The following is a 21,735-nucleotide window of genomic DNA, read 5'->3' as shown; positions in this document are numbered from 1 at the left end:
TCACCATTCTGGGCAAAGGCCCTGAGCATGCTGCCAGCCCACGGATGGTTCCACTGTGTCCAGGCCTCGGAGCAGAGGGTTAAGAGTGTGGGTGGGGTGGAGCCTGGCTCAGCCACTTGCCACTCGGTGACACAGGCAAGTCACTTACCCTCTCTGGACTTTCAGTTGTCAAAGGGAGACACAAATACCCTACCTTTGTGGTGGGAATGACGTGAGACCATGTGCAAAGCTCTTAAAACAGAACCTGGCACGTGGAGAGAACCCTGGCCGAGAGCCTGGCTTCACAGCAGGGGCTCGATGGAGTGTGGATGGCGGCCAGGATATAGGAATTGCTGACGGGCCCATCCTTGTGGGTATGGACTTCATAAGGATCTGGCCCTATTGCCCAGGGGGCCAGCTCAGGACCCTGAAAACAACGGGCCTGGGTCTCCACTTGTGTGCATGCCAAGAAGTCCCACCTGGATGGCAGCTGATGAGCAGTCTGTGGAGGAGGGGGAGGCGGGGGTGCAGGCACAAAGCTGGTTTCCTCAAGGGAAAATGAGGCTGCTCAGCCCTCTGGCTGCAGAGCGCTGTGAGCCTCCCACAGGCTGCCTGAGCCTCGGCACCCTCTGCTGTCTGGCTGTGGGTCTCCCTGGACTTCTGGAAGGGGCAGTGACAAAATGCTGTGCTGGGGTTCGATTGCAAAGGTCCTGGAGAGAGGAGGGCAGAGGGGGTCTTCCATGTTTGCAGGCTTTCCCGGTCTGTCTCCAAGGACATTTGTCTGTCCACCCAGCCGTCCATGTCTTAACTGAGTGAGACCCAACCCAGTCTTGTGTCTGAGCAGAAGACACAACAGTTCTGCCCTCACAGAGCACACTGTCTAGCTGGGAGCGACAAGACAAACACGCGGGAAAAGAAAACATACGGTCACTTTGTGATTTGATATCCCGGTCAAAAGGATTTGTTGTATAGGAATTTCCTGGGAAGGGGAGGTCAGAGTGGTCTGGGGCAGTTGGGAAGGGCTGTCTAGAAGAGGGGGCTCTCGAGCTAGCCTTGAAAGATGAATATTAGAAAGAGCAGAGGCAGGAAGGAGGTTTAGGTAGAAAGGAGGAGGTGAGCAAAGGTGCAGGGGCAGGAACAGATATGGGATCTTACGTGCGTGTGGGGGGGTGTATGTGTGTGTATTGGCGTGTGCTCGTGTGTGTGCTAGGAGCAGAGGGTGAGGAGACCTCAGGGAGGCTGTCTGCCTGGGGCGGGGGTGGGCAGGACCTGCACCTGGGGCTGGACTCAAGTGAAGGCACATGGCTTAGATTTTAGAAGAAACTTGGTGGGAGAAACCCAGGGGTGATGCGTGTAACAAAAGGTCTTCCCCTAGAAGGTGGCAGCACCAAGCTCCATGACAGACAGTCCGGTTTCCATCTGGTTCTGCTTTTCCCTGTGTAGCCCGTGGGATGGGCACTTGTTTCAGGGAAGACAGAAGACTGCTTCGGTCCACTTTATAGTGGCCCCTTTTGCAGAAGTGTGCATGATCTGTGTGTGTGTGTGTGTGTGTGTGAGATACACACTGGGGCCGCACTGCTGAGCAGACCTCCAGGTTGGCCCCGGCTGTAGGCCACTCACTCCCCAGCCCTGGCCTACCTTCGAGCTAGGCCAAGGGCTCTCTGCTTCCCACAGACGCCCAGGAGCCTCCAAGGCCCAGCTGGGCTTGTTCCTGCCTGGAGCCACACAGTGAGCAGCGGGGAAGCAAGGCTATTTGTGCTCATGGCCTCCTCACGCGCCCTCCCACCCTCTCCAGTGTTTCACAACATTCCAGCCCAGAAAGTCCATTGCGATTCTGACCCCCATGGCACCGAGTGTCCCAATTCTGTCCCCAACACCTAGTGGTGCCCCAGCCCGAGCGGCCTGATAGAATGGTGATCACCGATAGAAATGGCCTCCATCTGCACTGGCCAATCTGGTGGCCACTACCATTGTGTCTGTCAAGCACTTGGAATGTGGCTAGTATGACCCGAGAACTGATAATCTGATTTAACACAAATTTTAATTTAAATAGCCACAGTGCACTGCCCAGTACATTGGACAGTGCGGGCTAGACCACTGAGCTGAACGCGGCTCGTGCGGGAGATACATATGTATGCAGCTGCCTGGCTTCAGATCCCAGCGCTGCCAGATCGTTCTGAGGGTCTCTGTCTTCATTTCTGCTCTGCAGACTGAAGAACCCAATAGCACCCGCCTAACTGGATCACTGGAGGACAAAAGAAGTTGATGCCTGTGAAGTACCTGGGGGCCAGCAGGCTCGATAAAGGCGAGAATGCCTGAGCCCCCTGCACAGCCCACTGGCCCCACCGCCCAGTCACAGAGCCCCGCACAGGCCCAGTGGCTCGGGGTGGGGGCAGAGCAGCTTGGGAAGGATGTGGGGAGACGGGCCTGGCTGGCCCTAGCGGGGTGGGCCAAGGCTTGGGGTGCTTGTTTAGAGATGAAGAGACCCAGGCTTGGGGGGGAGGGAGGGTGGGGAAAGCCACTTCGCCAAGACCATGTGGCTGGTGGGTGGCAGAGCTGAGTGGTTCAAGCCCCATCTATGTGGCTGTTAGATTTTCCTATTCCCCAGGAAGCCCAGCTGCTGCCAGGCTGCCAGGCCTCCCGGGGGCCTTGGCCCTCATTGGTTGGAGGCAGCAGGGGTGACAGCCAAGTGTGGGTCCCCCTCATAGCTGGACCAAGCAGTGTTGCTCCATGAAGGAGCAGGCAGCTGCCACACTCAGCACACTCTGGGCCCAGGGAACCTGGGATGCTCCGGGCCAACCTGGGCCCACGGCAGGCTGGGGGCTTCCCAAGGGCACTTCCTCAACTACTGCCTCCCCTGAGCAGCATGTGAGAGAGAGGGTGGACCCAGGAGTCTCGAAAGATACCAAACCGGGCTGCCCAACGTGGTGGTGGGGGGGTCCCAAGACCTGGGTTTCAGGTTCAACTCTATCTGAACCAGAGCATAACCTGGGGGATGGCCCTCTCTCTGTGCCTTGGTTTCCCTGACTGAAAAAATCAAGGACTGGGCCCCTCTTAACTTCTGCAGAGAGGCCTCCAGCTCCGGGCCCCAGACAGGCCTGCACGCCACGTGCCACGGACGGGCAAGCCGGAGCCCTGGGTACCGGCTTCCTGCTCCAGCCCTCCTACTGGCACTGAACGTGCTCTCTCCTCTGGGTCAGCCGGGCTCCAACCAGTGAATTCACTGCTCTCCAGGACACCCATTACAGATCCCTGTGGGCCAGCCCTGGGCCACCACCTTCACCCTCTGCTTTGTAATGACACCTGAGCGTCTGCTGCCAAGAAGTCCTCTGTGGCCCTGGAGGAGGCCTGAGCCCTTGGACCCCAGAGCATGGAGGGGAATGGGGAGGGGGAGGCAGGGGGTGGGTCAGGACCCCAGAGCATGGAGGGGAATGGGGAGGGGGAGGCAGGGGGTGGGTCAGGCCTTAGTAGGCGTCACCACTGAACAGCCCTCCCACACTGAGTGAGCCCTTCTTTCCCAAAGATGTGTGTGGGTGTGTGTGTTGGGGGAGGGGGGGGATACTGCTATTATCGCTCTTATTATTATTATATTGTAATTGACAAGAATGGTACTTTTTCAAGCATTTACATTAGACCAGCTACCAGCTCATTTTATTCTCACAACACTCCTATGTGGTAGATTCTCTTATTTCCTCCATGTTACAGAAGAGAAATGGAGGATCAGGGAGGGTATGTAACTTGCCTAAAGTAACACAGCTAGTGAGCCCAAGCTGTCTTAGTCTAGTGCTCCAATCATTTACCACCTGTGGCTGTAAGGACACCTTAAAATCCAGATACGCTAAATTAGGAGTAGGTAGGGAAAAGGTAAGATGGAGGCAAAGACTTGGGGTCAACACCATACAACACCATCGAGTTGTAGACACTTCCTTGGGGAGGTTACAACTTCAGCTCTCGTGTGAGGAAGGGGACCCCGGCTAGGACATGCGGTGCAGTGTCCCCGACCCCCCGCTCGGGGAGGCGGTGGTTTCTGACCCTAATGTGGCCTATCCAGAGCGCCCTGGCGGACGAGTTTCCCTGGGCAGTTTCTTGGAGGCTCTGCCATGAAGGGTCTGCAGCCCGAGGACAGCCCGGCCTCACGCAAGGGCAGGTTGACAGTCTCCAGAGGGGCTGTTTCTCTTGGCAGAGTTGTCATGAATTCTGGGAACAGAGACGCTGGCCTGATGCTGTCCCGGGCTCTGCCTCCCTCTGATTTTCTCTCCTTCTGACGCCTCCAGAACCTGGCCTGGCATGGCACCCTCTTTTCCTTTGTAGTTCTTCCATTACTACGATGTCTTTGCTGTCTCCTCCCCTCCACGGCAGGCCGCAGGAGGCAGGCCCGGTCTCCCCAGGCCTCACCCAGGGCAAGGCACAGCAGGTGTTTGCTGAATGAAGGCACCAATGTCCTGACCACGGGCAACCTGGCTCGGGGCTGCCGGGGGCTTCTGAGGGGCTGACCAGAGCTGCGGCATGATCCTGAGCTGGCCTCGGGCAGACCCTGGGTCTCTACCCTCCACTCCGTTTTCCCTGGTAAAGCCCAGTGGAAGTGCTGCTTCCTGCAGGGGGGTCCTCCTTGATGACTATGGGTGGGTCAGCAAATGTGGATGTTAGTGTGTATAAAATGCCGAAGTACTTGGACAGTCTCTGTGCACAGAGTTCACCCTGATGGCTCAGTGCATTTCCCCTCCATTGGTGAGGATGGCCTCGGTGTCCTGGGCTCCATCCCCTGGCTGTGACGTCATGCAGGGTTGCCATGGGAACTACCGGGCCAGCACGGCGAGGCTGCAGGCTCTTGCTGACAGCCTGCATTCTGCTGCGGGATGTGTTACTGCCTCACATGGGCCCCTCCCTTCCCCAGCTGGACCACAGTGCCTCCTTTGCCTGGCTCCCCCGTGGGCCCGAGTCTGAGAACAAGGGCACGCGTGTGCTTAGGAAGGGCGGCCTGTTTAAGAGGCTAGCTCAGTAGCGAGCTAGGATCTGAACCCAGTGCCTGACTCCTAAGCCAGTGCTTGGAACCGTCACGATCCTGATCTTTCTATCCTTCCTGTCTATCAGCCTTCCCACCCTCCCGCTCAGAAGCCTCCAAGCCAGCACTCATGGGCCTCCATCAGCCCAGGCCCTCTCCCTCCAAGCAAACTGGTAACCTGGGGTAAGAGCTATGAAGAAAAGGGAAAGGTTGCAGAGATGGAGAGAAAGTGAGGTCTCTCTGAGGAGTGAAGATTCTAGGAGAACATGAGGAGCAGATGGAATGGGGGGCGGGGGCTGGGGCCTTCAGGCTGGGGATGGGTAGGGAACCAGGCCTCCCAGGCCCAGGCCACCTCGAACCTGCTTGGAAGTCATCCTAAGCACCGTGGAGAGCCATGTCAGTGGTAGCTTACACGGGCTCTTTGGAAAGCCCCCTCTGGCTGCTCTTTGGAGGTGGACGGGGGAGGGGGGAGCAGGAGAGCTGGAGGAAGAAACCTCAGTGGGTGCATAAAAGCCCTGCCCTTGGGTGGGACCACCAGTCCTTGGCCAGCTCCCAGAACTCCCTATGGGATGAGGCCCCAGTGGCCCACAGGGCATCTGGTTGATCATGCACTACTTTTGGCTGCCTTCCCTCCCCTGCCTAACTTCACTCCCTCACTGGCGTCTCCCGGTATCACCTCCCAAATAAACTGCCTGGGTTCAAATCCTCCCCAGACCTGCTTCTGCAGTATTCTGAACCGAGACACCTGGTTCTCCCTGTCTCTGACATGAAGTATCCACTCCCCCCCACCCCACTTGCCCACCAAGATCCTCATAGTCTGCCGGACCTAGCACATGACCAACACATAGTGGGGGCTTTACCCAGACATGCCAACATGGGGACAACCCACGTCCCCTGTCTCTGGCTCTCAGCGTGGCTGCCTGCAGCCCTGCCGGCCTCTGGGAGGCTCTGACCAGTCAGACAGTCTCACAGGTGCCCTCTCTTGCATGAAGTGGGGGCCAGAGCACTTCCTGCCATTAACCTTAAATTCTCTGGCTTGGCAGGCACCGCCTTCTGTAACTGGGAGCCTGCTTCTGCGTAATTAGATCGGACCTGACCACAGTCCAGCTCCCACTTCCCTGGCCATTCAGAGACGCCGGCCCCTCCTCCCAGCCCATCAGGTAGGCTTCGATTCGAGTCTCCGTAAAGGTTGAGCTCAGGCCACCAGGTGCCTTTCTGTGCACCAGCATGCAGGATGCTCTGGAAATCGGCTGGGGAAGTTTCCGAGAGCCAGAGGAACACTGGACTCAGTCAAACAACGGGGTGCTGGTCCAGTTTCTCTGGGTGACCTTGGGCAAATCATCGCCCCACCCCACCCCCCAACCCTGCAGAACCTGTCAGTGCAACGTGAGGGCAGGGCTGGAGGCCGTCTGAAGGCTGGAGCTGGGGGCAGCCCTCCCCTCCTGCCCCTCAGTGGGATGCAACCTGGACCCGGACGGCAGAGGCTGTTTGGATGGCTCCAGAAACGGCCAACTGACACGGCTGCGCGCTGAGCATCGCGAGGGCACTGGCTGGCCAGGCCTCTGGCTCCTCCCTCAGCACGTCGCAGCCCAACAACGGCAGCGGCAGTAATAGGTCCCAGGGATTATGAGCACGTGCCAGGCAGTGTGCTAAGCACTTGGTGAGCTTTACTGAGGGTGCGAGCCAGGCTCTCCCACCGGACTGCCGGATTCTCATCATCTCTGCCACGCATCAGCTTTGCAAGTCACATGACGTCCCTTTGCCTTAGTGGGTTTAACTGGAAATTGGGGAAAATAAGGTTGCCCACCTCACGGATAGATGCAAAAATTAAATGAGCTAAAACACATACATTGCTTTCTGCTAAACCCCTGCCCTGCCTGCAGGTTGCCCCAGTAGAGAGTTGCTCATCTTGTGGCTTAGCCCCTAGGCCTGTTGCCTGTGCCCACTGGCCTTCCCAGATGCCCTGTGGGGCGAAACTGTGTGTGCACTTCCTGGGGATGGGGATGAAGTGCAAGGTGGGCACCCGAAGCCCTCCACCCGAGGCCCCCACTCAACGGCCAGTCCACCTCAGAGCAGCACTGAGAAGGTGAAGCAGGCCTTGCCCGCGGGCTACTGAACAATTTGTGCAAGGGCCAAAGCAGCCAGAACTAACAGAAGGTCTAGAAATCAGAGCAGAATACAGTAGAGGAAAGAACCCAGTCTCCAGGAACATGTATCTCCTCTTCCCAGACAGCAGCAAGGGAAGGGATGCTAATGGGGGCTCCTTTTGGGGAAGAATTAAAAACCTCCCTCTGGGATCCTTTTAGGGTTACGTAAAAGTTCTAAAACTTGGGTGCCTGGGTGGCTCAGTTGGTTAAGCATCTGCCTTCGGCTCAGGTCATGATCCCAGGGTCCTGGGATGGAGTCTGGCATCGGGCTCCCTGCTCAGTGGGGAGCCTGCTTCTCCCTCTGCCCCTCCCCCTGCTCTCTTGTGCTCTGTCAAATAAATAAATCAAACCTTTAAAAAAAAGTTCTAAAACTGGATTGTGGGGATGGTTGCACAAAACTCTAGAAATTTACTAATAGTCATTGGATTAATTGTATACTTAAAATCAGTGGTTTTTGTCTCATGTCAATTATATTTCAATAAGGCTATTTGAAAATAAAATCTCCTGCCTAGCCTCAGGTAGGGAGAACCTCAGGCTGTGTGTCCTGGGGTGGGGCAAAGGGAAGGGGGTTCCCATTAATTCAGGGTTCCTCATGTGATAAATGGGCCACGTGACAGAGAGGGAGTGAGGGGGGCTTAAGGGCTTGGTTTGATGCTGGGGTCAGAGCTGGGCCCAAGGAAGGCCCAAATCAGGTATCAGTCTGGGCAGCACCTGGCTTCCCTTTCAGGACGACAGAGTGAGGCTGGTTCTGGAAGCATGTCAGAGGTCTGAGCCACAGCAGGAAGGCCCTCCTGGGAGCTCTGGAGGCTGGGGGCGGGGGTCTCAGGGAGGGTACCCGGAACTGGCCCTGGGGCTCCTGAGCCTGGTATCTTTTCAAGGATGTGGGCTGACAAGAAGCCTGGGCTCCCCTTAAAGAGTCCCCACATATGGAAAGTGCCCTCATCTTGTACCTTCAACAGCCCCCATCTGTGACCACAGCAACCATGGAGTCCTAATTCAACTATTCTGCCCTCTGGTCAGATACAGGTCCCAACTGGCAATTTGGAGCTAGTCACCCTGGCCATGGTCCCCATGCTTCTCTCCATCACACACCCCTGTGTGGTTAGCTGGGTGTAGATCTGAAGTTGGAAGGGTTTGAATCCAGCCTCTGACACTGACTAGTTGAGAGGTAACTTAACCAACATGAGCCTAAGGTTCCTCATCTACAGAAAAGGAGGCATAAATCTCACAGAATTATACTGTTGGTTAAACAAGATCATGCTCAAGGACCCAGCACAGTTTTTGGCGGTATCAGCCAAATCTACCGGCATCTGCCCCCCCCCACAGGCAACTGTAATGCCCCAAATTTCCACAAGGTGGAGCCAGATACACACAGATCCCAAGTACTAAGTCACCCAAAGTTAAGAGGTGCCTAAACTCCAATCTACAGGGCTTGTGAAAGGGAACGGTCACATGACCTGCAGAATGCTTGTCTCTTCCACATCTGACTGTGTCTATGAAAGTCTTTCTTTCCCACAGCCATCAGGCACCCCTGCAGATTCCAGTTGCTACATGCTTGGAGCATTGCAATAGCCGGCGGGTTCTGATACGATCACAGAATGTCAGAGCCAGGAGGGACCCTAGAGAACCTCAAATTTTGCTCCTTCACCTGACGCTGAAACACAGAAAGGGTTAATGACTGTCCAAGGTCACCCCCTGGACACTGGATGCCTCAGGCCCAACTCCTCTGGCCTAGCCCTAGCCAACGCTCTCAGTCTCCAGGAAGACAGAATTTCTTTCAATTCCTTGAAACTGCCCAGTCTCAGGGACTCTCTCTGACCTGAATGTCCCTGTCTCCCATTCCCCTGCAGTGGGTGTCTCTGGCCTCACCTCTCCAGGGAGGCTGCCCCGACCACCTCACCAGGCTAGCCCACTGCTGTGGACGGCCCAGCACCTGCATGATCACTTGTTTGGTTTCTGCCATCTCCACGGGATTGGCAGCTGTTATAAGCCCCATTTTACAGGTGAAGAAACTGAGGTCTTGGCGTTTAAGTAATTCTCAGGCCACAGAGTAGGTGGGGAAGGAGCCAGGGTACTAGCCAGAGCCCTATCGTGCTCTGCTGCCCCCCACAGAGGCAAGCCAGGCCCTGCCTGTGCCGTCTCTCCGCTCAGACCACAAGCTCCCCACGGGGAGGGCTGAGCTGTGTCCACTTCCATGGCCCCGTGCCTCACGCCAAGAAGATGATCAAAAATGCCTGAATGAGCGAATGCCTCCTGCCTGGATGCCAACCGAGGGAGCCCTAGGCTAGGAGGCTGAAGACCTGGGTTCGAGGGTCAGCTCTGCTATGGACTCCCAGTGGAGGGGTAGCTAACCAGAGGACTGGTTACAATGGAGGGGTAATAATTACAAGGGAGGGGGAACATAGACACCCTTGAACATGACATAACTGCAAAGCAGGCCTCCAGGGCTCTATGGGGGGCTCAGCCTATGGCCTTGGGAGCAAGGGAAGGGGCCCGTGGGGGACCGTCTTCCTGGGGCTAAGATTTCAGGGAAACACACACCCCCCCGGACCCCTCCACCTTTCCTATCCCACCACCTCCTTCCCACTCCCACTCGAGAGAGCTGAATCCCTGCGCCAGGCCTGAAAACGGAATAACCCTCTCTCCGTAGAGCCTTTGCTCTGAGCTGGGCTGTTTAGTTGGCCTCCCTGCACTTCCCACCCAGCACGACCGTCGGGGCCCCAGAAACTCTTGTTCCCCAGAGCCAATGCCCCTTTCAAGTGGGTTGGAATCAGCTTCCTGTGGGCACCTTCCTCCCACCTGCCCACCCAGGTCAAAGGGGGCCCCGGCAGGGGGTGGGCACGGTCTGCCTGCATAAGGTTCTGTGCTGTTCCAGCCCCCAGCTCCCAGGGGACCCACGGTCCCTCCATCCAGCTGGCTCTCTCACCTCCACATAAAGAGACTACTTGTACAGCTGCCAACGGCAGAGCGGCTGGAAGGACAGCGTGGGCCACGTCCCAGGCCAGGTGGGTGGGGGCAGAGCCTAGTGGCAAGGCTCTAACCGGGACTCAGCAAGGCACAGGGCGAGTGGGCTCTCCACTCCAGTTCCCAGGCCACCGTGCCCCCGGGGAAGGCCAGGAACACAGACCCCTCGGAGTTCTCGACTGCCAGTGGGGTGCCTGGGGGCGGAGGGGGGCAGCCGCACCCCACCATCAGCACCAACCCTGGCAAGTGCTCACAGAGCTGGCCACTTCCATCCTCCAGCCTTTCCAGAGCGGCCCCTCTGCACCCAGGCCTGGGCTCTGGAAGAAAGGGAAGGAGAACGGAAGTTCCTGTGAACGAGCCGCGCTGGGTCAGGCGCTCTCGAGGTGCTTACGGGCATTAGCCCCCTGAACCTTCCCATTACCCCACCACGTGGGTACCGTTGGCCACTTTCACAGACCCAGAGGCTTTCACAGATTTGGAGAGGTGGAGTGATTAATTCAAGGCCAAAGCAGAGCTGGGCGTTCTGACTGTTGTCTCAGGAGTTAATTTAAGTCTGTTCAAAATTTCGACCTTGAGCCTTAAGTCCATCGGCCCATGAGCTCCTGGCACATAGTAGGTGCTCAGTGGATACGTGCTGAGGAGGGAAGCGCAGCAGAGACCCTCTCTCCAGGGCTCTTGTCACAACCTTCCCTTTGCCTCCCAGGGAAGAGGAGAGAAGATAAGCAGCTACTGTGTGCTCCGCGCACATCATCTCCTTTAATTCTCCTCCACTCCTAGGCAGGTGGGTGTGACTTACAGAGGAGGCGCCACCATCGACCCGAGGTCACCCTGCCATCGGCAGCGGAGCCTGGATTCTAACTCAAGACATCAGGAGTCAGACAGGAGCAAAGCAGTCAGCCTACCTCCGGGCCTGACCTGGAATTCAACTGGGACAGAGGACGGGGTGCCCCCTGGAGGAGCCTCCCCAAATTCTCAGGGCCAGCCTGTCTGCACCACCCCCACACTCTCTGTCTTCTTCCTGGGTCCCCAAGGCAGGGCTGGCAAAGCTCCTCCTGTCCTCCTGGCCTGTTTTCCCCGGGGGAGGGCAGCCACAGCCTCCACCCCTTCCAAGATACAGACGGGAAGGAGGCCGGGAGACCCCCAGAGGAATGCCTTTTCTTGGGCCTGCCCTCCCGCCTGCCCCAGCCCCAGAGCCTCTGTCTGCTTCTGATCTTCCCTGTCCTCCATTCGTGGAACCCTTGCTCAGCGCCCTCTGGGTCAGCCCCCACTCCGGACACAACCCCTGGCCTCTGCCCGGAGCAGGCCTCCTGGTGGGACAGCCTCCCTTTCTCGCTGGTCTGCCGGGCTGCCCCATGGCAGGTGGCCTCCCAGAAGCCGGCGCTCCGGGCAGGCTGGGGCAAGGACAGTTCTGGGCCCACAACCTTGTACCCCAGGTCTCTCCAAACATTGGGCCATTGTTCCATTGTTCCAGTCCAAAACAGAGGGTGGCTCTGTGGCCTTGGGGCTGAACAAAAACCTGTTTAGCGAGGCTCTGCTCCTCCCATGCAAGTTCAAGAATTTGACCAGGAGCCGGGCTGGCTTCCTGGGAAGAAATAAGCTGAGGAGACAGGCCTGAGCCTAGAGCTGAGAGGGGGCAGCAGGGAGCAGGAGACCCTCAGCCTGCCTCGTGGGCCCGCCACATGCCACTGGTGTGTAAGCGGTGAGCCCTGCCGGCCACAGGCTGTGAGCTGGCAGCAGACAGACGCGTGGGACGCTAAGCGTGTGACAAGAGAGAAGCCCAGCAGCCCAGCCTAGCCTCTGCTTTCCCTCTGTGATGGGGGCGGGGGGGCAAATGTGCGTATGCTCACCCTGCCGTGGGCTTGGGTAGAGAGCAGAGGGTCAACCGTAGTTGGGTGGCACAAGGAGGCTGCAACACAGCCTGGGGACCGTGAGTGACCGACTGGCTTCTGGCAGCCGTGCCCTCCCTCCCCGGGGGAGGATGACGCAAGCCCCGGCTGACCGCACTCACTGGTGCCAGACTGTCAACCTCCCCACAACCCTTGGGCGCAGGTGCCATGGTGATTCCCACTCTACAGATAAGGAAACTGAGGTACAGAGAAGCAAGAGGTAGAGCTGGCTCCTGAACCCAGACCAGTGACTCCAGAGGGATCAAGAATGCTCTTCACTTTGCTCCCATGACTGTGGGCAGTTTTATTGACAATTTTGTTAAATGGCCTCAACTTTGTTGTGGCCCAGCCACAGAGGGCCAGGCCCCAGAGACGTGAGCTCCCATGGTGGGAAGGACCCAGGAACAGACGCATGGGATATGGTCAGTGCCACCCCTGTGGCAGCCGGGGGTAGCCTATAGGTCGGGTTTTCCAGAAGTAGGACTTAGTCCTGTGGCAGGTGGGGAGGGGGGCAGGACATTGCTTCAGGTGGAGGGGACAGCAGGCCTGGGTTTGGAGGCTGGCAGTAGCTGGCTGCGCTCTGGTGACAGGAGACTAAGAATAAGGGCAGAGCTGCTGGCCCAGGAGGCCAGAGAGATGCAAAGGCAGGTCTCAGGCCTTTGTGTGTGTGTGTGGAGGGGGGGTCCTCATGGGGCTGGACCTCTCCCTGGTTTGACCCTTTCCAACAGGAATGTGCATCAACCCAGGGCCCTGAAGGCAGGCCTCATGGAGGTGCCTTTGAGAACCTTTGGGTTCACCCTTTAAATTAAATGAGAATTTAAACTTGTGAAAAGAGGCATTGGCTGGGTCACGTGGCTGCCTCTGCCGGAAGTCCTGCCAAGCCGGCCTGGGCCTGCCTTAGCTCCCCTTTGCCATCGCGGACACCACACGGGAATCAGAGCACAGGTACCCACTGCTTGGGGGGCCTCCGGCACCAGCGGAAGCCAGACCCGCGGATCCCTGGCCCCCCAGCCCAGCAGGGGGTCGGTCCTCCGGGGGCTCCAACACAGCAAAGCCTGGGAGGGCGGAAACGGCAGGTGTGGCCCCAGGACCCTGCCAGGCGGGCCCCGTGCCCTGCCGGGTGTCACCTCGGGCACCGCGGGCGTACCAGCCGTAGCTGCCAGGAGGCCAAGCTCTGCTGGTTGTCGGAGTTAACCCAGGATTTGTGTGGCACTGGAGTCCCTCGAGCTCCAGGGGTGCGTCTTTCTCTGCCTCCTTCAGGGTGTGGTGACTGAGGCTGTCCCAGAGTCCCCAGAGAGGATGCTAAGAACATCATCACTAGCTTCTCTCGCCCACCCTACCCCCCGACCCCTCACTACCCTGGGGCCATGTGCCGCGGGCTGGAGGGGGAGATGCTCAGTTCCCTCCCAAGGTGTGTGTGGGGGGAGGGGTGGGGGGGTGGCTGACAGGACGGTGCCCCCCCTTCCCAGGCAAGCGGGCCTGTTCAAGGTCTGCCTCCCCGGCTTCTCAGTTGTGTGGCCTGGGGCAAGCCATGTACCGCTAGGGCCTCTGTTTCCCCATCCGCTAAATAGGGACAATATTACTGACTTCAGGGGCGGCCTGAGATTTAAATGAGATAATACACAGAGTACAGAGGAAGTAACCAAGAAAGCTAACGTCTTCCTTTTCCTTTCTGCCCCCCCATCAGGACACTCACACATGCATACACATGCGTACGCGCATATGTACGCACACACACACACACCTGTGGGTGTTCCTATTCAACCACTGGGCTTCCCCAGAACACATCTTCCTCAAAAAGAAATCAATTATCCAAGGGGCCAAGGCTGGTCTCCATGTGCCCTGGCCAGGTGGGGACCAGGAGGGGGCGCTTCGAGGAGGGGGCCGACTTAGGAAGCACGAGCCGAGTGCGGGGTTAGGGCCGCGTTAGGCGCGGCAGCCGGGAGCCGGCCTGCCGGGTTTGGACCCCGGCCCTGCCGCCTGCCAGCTGGCTGACGAGGTAAGCTACGCCGGCTCTCTGGGCCTCGATCTCCTCCGCGGAGGGCCGTCACGGGCTGTCTCCCGTGTAAGACTGTAACAAAGGCTGAACGATCAGTCTTTCCTCTGGCAGATGTTTTCTGAGCACCTGCTCCGGGCGCCGGGGATGTAGCGTGAAGAGGACGAGTACAAGCTTCCGCTCCCCCAGAACCGACGTCCCAGTGACAGGGACCGACAGTCACCACCGTGCGTGGACAGGCCACGTGTGGACAGGCCATGTGTGGGAAGTGATGCGTTCTCCCCAAGGAAGGATGAAGCCAGGAAGGGGAGGGCAAGCGCCGGGGGATTTTAGCCGAAGGCCAGGGCCCGCCCTGCTGCGCAGCGGTTTGAGGAAAGACTGGAAGGAGGTGTGGGAACAGGCCAAGGGGCTCACTTGGAGAGGGGCCAAGGGGCCCAGGCAGAGGCAAGAACCAGTGCAAAGGCCCCAAGGCGGGAATAGGGCTGCCAGGAGTGGGCAGCAGCCAGCAGGCCAGGGCAGCAGGAGAGGAGCCCGGTGGGGGAGCGGCAGAGGGTGCCGTCGGAGAGAAGGGAGGGCCAGGCTGAGGGGGCCCTGACTCTGAGGGACGTGGGAGGCATGGGGGATTTTCAGCAGAGGAGCCACAATCTGACGCATCTTTCTAAATGATCCTTCCTTCTGCTATGTTGAAAATGGACCACAGAGAGAGCACGGGCAGAGGCAGGGAGGCCGGACTCCGTGGGAGGACCGGTGATAGGGTGGCTCGGGGTGGCAGCAGGGGAGATGCTGAGAGGCAGCCTGGGTCCGGAAACACTCCGAAGGCAGTATGCACCGGACGTGCTGAGTGGATGGCGGGGTGCGGAGGGAAGGGACGAATCTGGACCAGGCTTTGGGGTTGGCCCAGCAGCCGGTGTTCGTCGCGGGAGGCGGGAGGACGGGAGCTGCCTTCCTGGGGTGGCTGCACGAAGACGGGGCGCTACCGTGGCTGCGCTGGGTCAGGCTCACCTGAAGTGTCCGTCTACAAGGAGCATCCTTTCCGTGTGGGGCTGGTGGTCTAGAGTCAGGCTAGCTGTTCAGAAGAGGACCCTGCTCTCCCCCCACAGAAGCCCCTGAGCGGCCTGGGGTCAAAGCCGAGGGGCGCGGGCCTGCTCCGCCTCCCCCGCCAAGGCTGGGCTGCCACAGCCTTGCCTTCCCAGCAAGATGCGAAAGGGACCCAGCTCCCCCCGCCCCCAGGCCCTGTGCACACCGCAGGGCTCCCGCAGCAGCACACTTGAAAGAGCCAGGGGGTTATCTGCAAAATTCCAATTAAATCCACAGGCTTTGATAATTTGATAAGCCGCTCTACAGTCGCCCCCCGAGTCAAAATACACTGTTACTTGATCCCGTGTTTATGTTTCAGGATGGAGGGGGAGGTGTACTGCGGCCGGCGGGGAAGGTGCAAGCAGCTCGAGACAGGGGGGTGCGGGCCCTTGGCTGATAAATCGTCAGCCTGTCAGGCCAGGGTCACCTACGGGTCTGGGCTCTGAACGGCAAGCACACCGTGGTCTGGAACACACGTCTCTCTTGGCGGTTCCTGGAGGCTGAGCGCGGCCAGGGAGAAGGAGCCCTTCAGAACTGTCTGCCACAGCTGACCCTACTTCCTGAGCCTCGGGTCTGTCTCGTGCTGGAGGGCTTCCTGGTCTCGGGCCGTCTCTTGCCAGGCCAGCTGGGAACCAGCCCAGGTGGCTGGCAGCACCTCAAGAAAGAGGCCGATAACCCCACTGCCATGGTGACTCGGAGGCAAATGCTTTATGACCCCTCCCTGCAAAAGCCAGGCTGTGATCTGCAGGGGGGAGTGTGCACTGAGCCACATTCCATTCTGTTCTACAACCTTCCATGAACAAAACTGCTGAGGCCTTCCTATGGGTGGTCTTCATCCACTTGTTATCTCTGTCAGCCCTCTTGACCATTCCATGAGTCCCGTGTTATCATGTGTTAGGGATGGGAAAACAGAAACACAGAGAAGTTGAGCCAATGGCCAGAGATCACCGCCTTGAGTGGCAGGCCCTGACCCCAGAGCCTGGCTCTGCAAGGCCATGCCCACTGCCTCACCAATGCCCCACCGTCTCCCCACGCCTGGTTAGCATCATTCCTGAGGGCCTTCTGGAAACAGGCAAAAGGCCAACCTATTGCCATGAGTGCGTAGGTGGAGAGGTGAAATAGGACCAGTTTATGTAGCTGACTGGCAGAGAATGGGGCTGAGGGGCACGGATCAAAGGCAGGGTCAGTGATTTTGTGGCGATGGACCTGCTACTTCACCCGAGAGCAACGATCCCTCTCCCCTCCGGTGGGCACGTGATCATATGGGACTTCAGGGACCATCGCCTGGGGAGGGACATCTCTTCTCTCCCCATGGAAGGAAGAATGGAAAGGAAAGGGCAGGCTGTGAGAGACCATCAAAGCCGGATGGGCCGGGGCCACTGCTGGGGTCTCAGGAGCCTTCCTCTGCCCTGGGAGAGTGAGGACGGCTAGGGCAGCAGCACGGAGAGCGACACAGAGAGGCGTCAGGACCCCAGTCCCCCTGACCCCTCCCAAACCAGGGAGGCAGGCGGGAGCAGTGCAAAGAGTACGGGCCTCTGTATGAACCTGAAGAATCTGGGTTCAAGTCTGGGCTCCTGCTGTGAGCCTCTGTTTCCTCATCTGTAATGTGGGGTAAGAATCTAAGTCCTCTCTCATGAGCCTGACACGTAGCAGGTGCAGTGAGAGCAGTGCTTCTCCCTCTGCTGAACACACATTTCTATCTCGTTTTGTTGTTTACGAAGCTCTTGCCCAGCCCTCATGTCCTCTGACTTTCACAGATAATCCCTGGAGGTAGCAAGAACAGGGATTCATCACTATTCCCTTTTTCACAGGTGAGGGAAATGAAGCTCAGGGAAGCCATGGGAGTGGCCTGCCTCGAGGTTGTGTGGCTAGTAAGCAGCAGAGCTGGGGTGTGAACTCATCCTATTCTCTGTAGCTTTCAACGAGTCTGCCTTGTGAGCCAGTCACTGAGGAGTTTCTGATGGTTTGTAGCATTTGCTCGTTTCTTAAGCCCATGGCGGCCATCAGAGAGATGGCAAGCCTCTGGGCTGGGTAGGTTTTTCTCCCCCAGCGGGCCCAGGCCATTCCAGGCTCTTGGTCTTCTAGTACGAGTGAAAAGAGAAGGGCCCCTTTCTGCAGGACCGCCATGTGTGGGTGTGCAGACCGCGCGCTTTACAACCTCCGTGGACGCTGTTCCCAGTGCAGTGAATGGTGTCCCCAGAGCCACGCAATGCACACCCTTGTCTTCAGACTTCTCCTCCCCGTCACCAGATGGCCTCTGGCCTCTTCCCACCTGTCCCACATCGCTCCTCCGTACAATTCTTCCCCTTCCCTCTGGAGTACCCACCGCCTCTGCGTCTCTGCCACCCATCCTGGTACTTTAAGATTTTAGGGGAAAAGAGACGTTGAGTGAGGTGATCTAATAGCACCCCCGACAGTCCTCCCCCCATCCTCTAGCCAACACACTTCCCTGCCTGCCTTCTTCTGCTCATCAGCTTCTGGTGGAAACCAGAGTTTTGTCTCCACTGAGAACCTAGTCAGGTGAGGGAACTGTTCTGAGCAAGAGAGGGTGGCCCTCACAATGGAGTCTGGTCACGTGTGTGAGAAACCAGCATGACTGGGTATATCATCCTGACACCAGACCCAGAGCATCCTGATTCCAGAGAAGAGACACCTGCCTGGTTCCCCATTTCTCCCCAAACATGGAAATATCAGCCAGCATGGGGGCCACTGGGAATCAAAGATTTGGGTTCAAGCCTCCTGCCTGTCACATACCCAACCAGCTGTGTGATGTGGGGAAATCACCTAAACTCACTGGGACTCAGTTTCCTCCTCTGCAAACATGGCTACTAATGTCTATTATGAACTAGCCCAGGAGTTATTCAGCAGGCGAGTTCTCAGCCTGGACAGCACATGCCTCCCCGGGCCTGCATTGCATCTGGGAGCTTGGTAGCACCAACAATTAAGAGCAATGACTGCTAATCCTGGACATCTGAGCAGAGGGACCATTAGACTTTCTTTTACCTCATCTGATCCTTACGGTAACATGTGAGCTAGAATGAGTGTGCAGGAAAACCTGCTCCCCAAATGCAGAGACACCCTTACTTGCCAGCCCTGGGGTCAAGGGAAATGAGGAGCAAGCTTTGCAATAAGAGCCTGGGGAATAATGGTCCATATCCCTTTGGTCAATCTCCTTTTCCTTGTATCTCCACATCCTGAGCCTCTCCAGGCTGCCCTCAGCTTTGGCCCACACCTCAAAGCACACAGAAGAGACCTGAGCTACCACTTACTCTTTCGGGGGGTTGACATCCTCCGGTCGGGCCTCAAAGAACCGAAAGACTTCATCACACTGTGAAATGTGGGGGGGCAGCCGGACAAGTGCCTGTGGAAAGACAGGAAAAAAGGGCATTAGGTCTGATGAAAACCCAAAGCAGGGTCACCCTGGGCTGTCAGTGTGATGGCAGAGGCTCAAGGACGGTGCCGTGGACGACACAGTCGACCAGCCAGCCGCCCACCCAACCAGACAACTCATCAACAAATCAACTAATCAGCTAGCTAACAAAACAGCTCTCCATCCATCCCATCCACTAGCCAACCAGCCAATTAATCCACTAACCAACTAGTCAACTAATAAAAATAACTCATCGGTCAACCCCAGTCAATCTATCAACCATCCAGCCAGCAATTCAACCAACCAACAATTCAACCAGCCAGTTCGTCCACTAAACAATCAGCCAACCAAACCAAAAACAGTGCCCATTGATCCCTAGGTCTCAGGGCCCTCAGGAGCTAGTCATTCTGCATGAACCCTGAGAGAATTCTCTCCTGGCCACAGAGTAAGCCCAAGATCCTTAGCCTGACAACCCAAGATCTTATTCTACCAACCTCATCTCCCATTAGCCACATTCCAGGATCGCCAGATAGTCACTGTCCCTAAATACTGACTGCACAATTAATTATTTAATGACAAGCAGATAATTCTAGCAAGGACAACAGGGGGCTGTGATGGAATCCAACGGGACCTAGGACGATTAGCAGAGAGGGGGGTTTAGGAAAGACACTTTGACACTGAGAGGAGAAGATGGTCACCGGGTGGGGATAACTGTCCAGGTAGGAGCATGGGCCGGCTGTGAGCTTGTCCTCCAGGGAGTCCTGAGCATCTGCTGTTGGAAAGTGAGCCGTGACAGCCAGAGGTGGTCAGAGCTCCTGCAGCGCACCAGCGCATACTCTACCCCTCGTAGCCTGGGGCACCGGGGACCCCTGACCTGCCCAACATGGAGGCGGGGTGGGGGTGCTGTCGTGAGACCAGGTGAAGCCCTGCCCCTGGCCACTCCATTCCGTATTCAGAGAAGATACTGGAATGGTTCTTTAGTACAAACAGACAGGAGAAGTCGCTGCCAAAGCCGGGCTGAGGGCCCGGGCCAAGGGAACTCTGGGACAGGGCCAGGAGAAGGGAGAGGGAAACTTGGGACTGTGGGAATTGCAAAGGACTGCTCATTAGGAGGCTCCAGGTAAGTGGTCAGCTGAACAGGAGCCTGTCACGTGCCTGTGCCTCCCTGGGCCCCCTTCACTGGGGCCGCTTCAGGTGCCGTGACCCGATCTGGCAGCTCCCCTGTACCGAGGAACGTGCTGGGGCTTCCATGTGCGGAGTCACTGGGAACCTCATGATGGTCCTCTTGAGGGCAGACCTCAACCTTATGTTACTGATAAGGAGGTGGAGGCTCAGAGAGGCCACGTGGCCTGCCCACAGGCCCTGTCAAAGGTGGGAAAGAACTTGCAGAAGGTAAGCTCCATGCAGTCGGGATTCTGTTCTGTTGACTGTGTGTCTCCAGATCCTAGAAGAGTGCCTGGCACAGAGCAGGCAGGCAAGAAGTATTTGCTCAAACGGATGAATGAAGAAGGGTTTTGCTGTGCCAAGCCCAATACCCAATAGTAGTGGGACATGATAATGGGGCAAAAAAAAAAAAAAAGCACATGTGGTCTTTGACTGTAAGAAGAGAAGTCTAATGTTAAGGAACGGGGAAGCATTGTTCAATTCTTCTCTGAGCTGGTCAGGAAACCATGCAGGTGTGGCACTGAGCACCAGGCATCCCACCACGATGGTCCTTTTTGATGTCATACCCGCACCTGGGCAAGATGAGACAAGACCCGACTGTGGCAGGTAAGACAACACTAGGCAACTCACAGCTGTTCTTTCTAGAGCCCATGGCTTTCCAAGGGTCTCTAACACATCCCATCCCCACGAACAGCCAGGAAACAGAAAAGAAGGGAAATGAATATTTAATGGGCAACTACTGTGTTTCAGGCACCATCCTGGGCCCCTTGACCCCACTCATCCAACAAACAGTGAGGGCTTTTCCGTGTGTGCATCTGACATGGGGCTCTGCCGGGGGTCCCAGGGATGAGTCAGACGCAGCCCCTCTGCCCTTGCCAGAGCGCGTGTGATGACGGGTCGCTGGAGGTAGACATTCTGTCCTGGAGGCAGACATCCTTGCCTTTGTTTACGACGGGGACACTGAGGCTATTGTGCTAATGTGCAGAATTAGAAGGTAGAATGGGTGCAAACTGCCCCCAAAGCGTCCAGGTTTTCACTTAACCTACCTAACCTGTTTTCTCCCCCAGGGAGGGTAGAGGGAAAAGGAAAAGAAAAACTGAGGAAGGAGAGAGAAAGAGAAAGATAGAGAGACACAGACAGAGAGAGAGAGAGGGAGAGAGACAAAGAGACATAGACAGGTAGAGACACAGATGGAGAGACAGATATACAGAGAGAGAGACGACAGACAGGGACAGAGGGAAAATCAGGCCTGTACGCACGAGGCAGAACCTAAGGGCTGGGCTGGGCTGGGCTGGGCCGGCAGGACGCAGGAGGGAAACCATGACCAGGGACCCGGGCTGCGTGCAGACTCACTGCCAGGGTGACCTCCCTGCAAGGAAGAGGGAAGGGGGCCAGGGCAGGTTTCCAGCCGGCCCAGAGCGCTAGCACCCTCCCGGCTGAGCACACTGCCACCCACCGGTGGCGCGGGCCCCGGCCGGCCAAGGGCTCACGCAGCCCCAGCAGTGAACACAGGGGCTCTTCATGCCGACAGAGACCGGCATTCCGGGGGCAGAGGACGTGTGGGCCGTGAGGGCCTCAGACAAAGAGGCCTTTTGGTCGAACCACCGAGGCATCTTTATTTAACAGAGAGCCCCGGAGGGAGCCGCATGGAGGGCTCATCCTGACTTCAGGCTGACGAGAGGCTCTCAGCTCAGGGCAGCTCCCATCCGCGCCGCCGCCAAGGACTGCTCTGGCCAAAATCATTTGGCAGGAGGGCTAGATGCTGAGCAGTCAGTCCCCGGGGCCTGGGCCGGTGATGACTGCCAGAGCTGGGGAACCCCCCAATCCAGCCGTTCTGAGAGGAGCAGGTGGGGGCCATACATGAGTATTTCCAAGGACACCACCCAGGCCTAAAACTCTGCCATTGGACATTCAGGATTTCTGCCGTGGGGTGGTTAAGTCGGGGCCTTAGGGCTAGCCAGGTTTGAGTCCTGGCTCTACCATTCATGGGCTGTGTGATTCTGAACGTGTTGCTTGCCCTCTCTGAGCTCAGTACAATGGGTTTGACATGCCACTATCTGTTAGGAGGCTAAGTGAGACCATAATGAGGAGGAGCCTAGCACAGTGCCTGGCATTGAGTAAACATTCTGTAAATTTTAGTTGTTGCACTA

The 21,735-nt window shown here is 57.4% G+C and overlaps 1 protein-coding gene across 4 annotated transcripts in view; it reads right to left on the bottom strand.

The window, feature by feature from the left end:
* SH3PXD2A (SH3 and PX domains 2A) overlaps positions 1-21,735 on the bottom strand; it is a 235,102-nt gene that overhangs the window by 90,680 nt on the left and 122,687 nt on the right. For all 4 annotated transcript variants that reach the window (XM_078077149.1, XM_078077151.1, XM_078077150.1 and 1 more), the window contains one exon: positions 18,321-18,412. In XM_078077149.1, the coding sequence (XP_077933275.1) occupies positions 18,321-18,412 (92 nt within the window). The remainder of the gene's footprint in view (positions 1-18,320; positions 18,413-21,735) is intronic.

Source organism: Halichoerus grypus, chromosome 7 (assembly GCF_964656455.1).
Source record: "Halichoerus grypus chromosome 7, mHalGry1.hap1.1, whole genome shotgun sequence".
Taxonomy (NCBI): Eukaryota; Metazoa; Chordata; class Mammalia; order Carnivora; family Phocidae; genus Halichoerus; species Halichoerus grypus.
The sequence above is the reverse complement of the archived record's forward strand: the minus strand, read 5'-3'. Positions and strand labels throughout refer to the sequence as shown.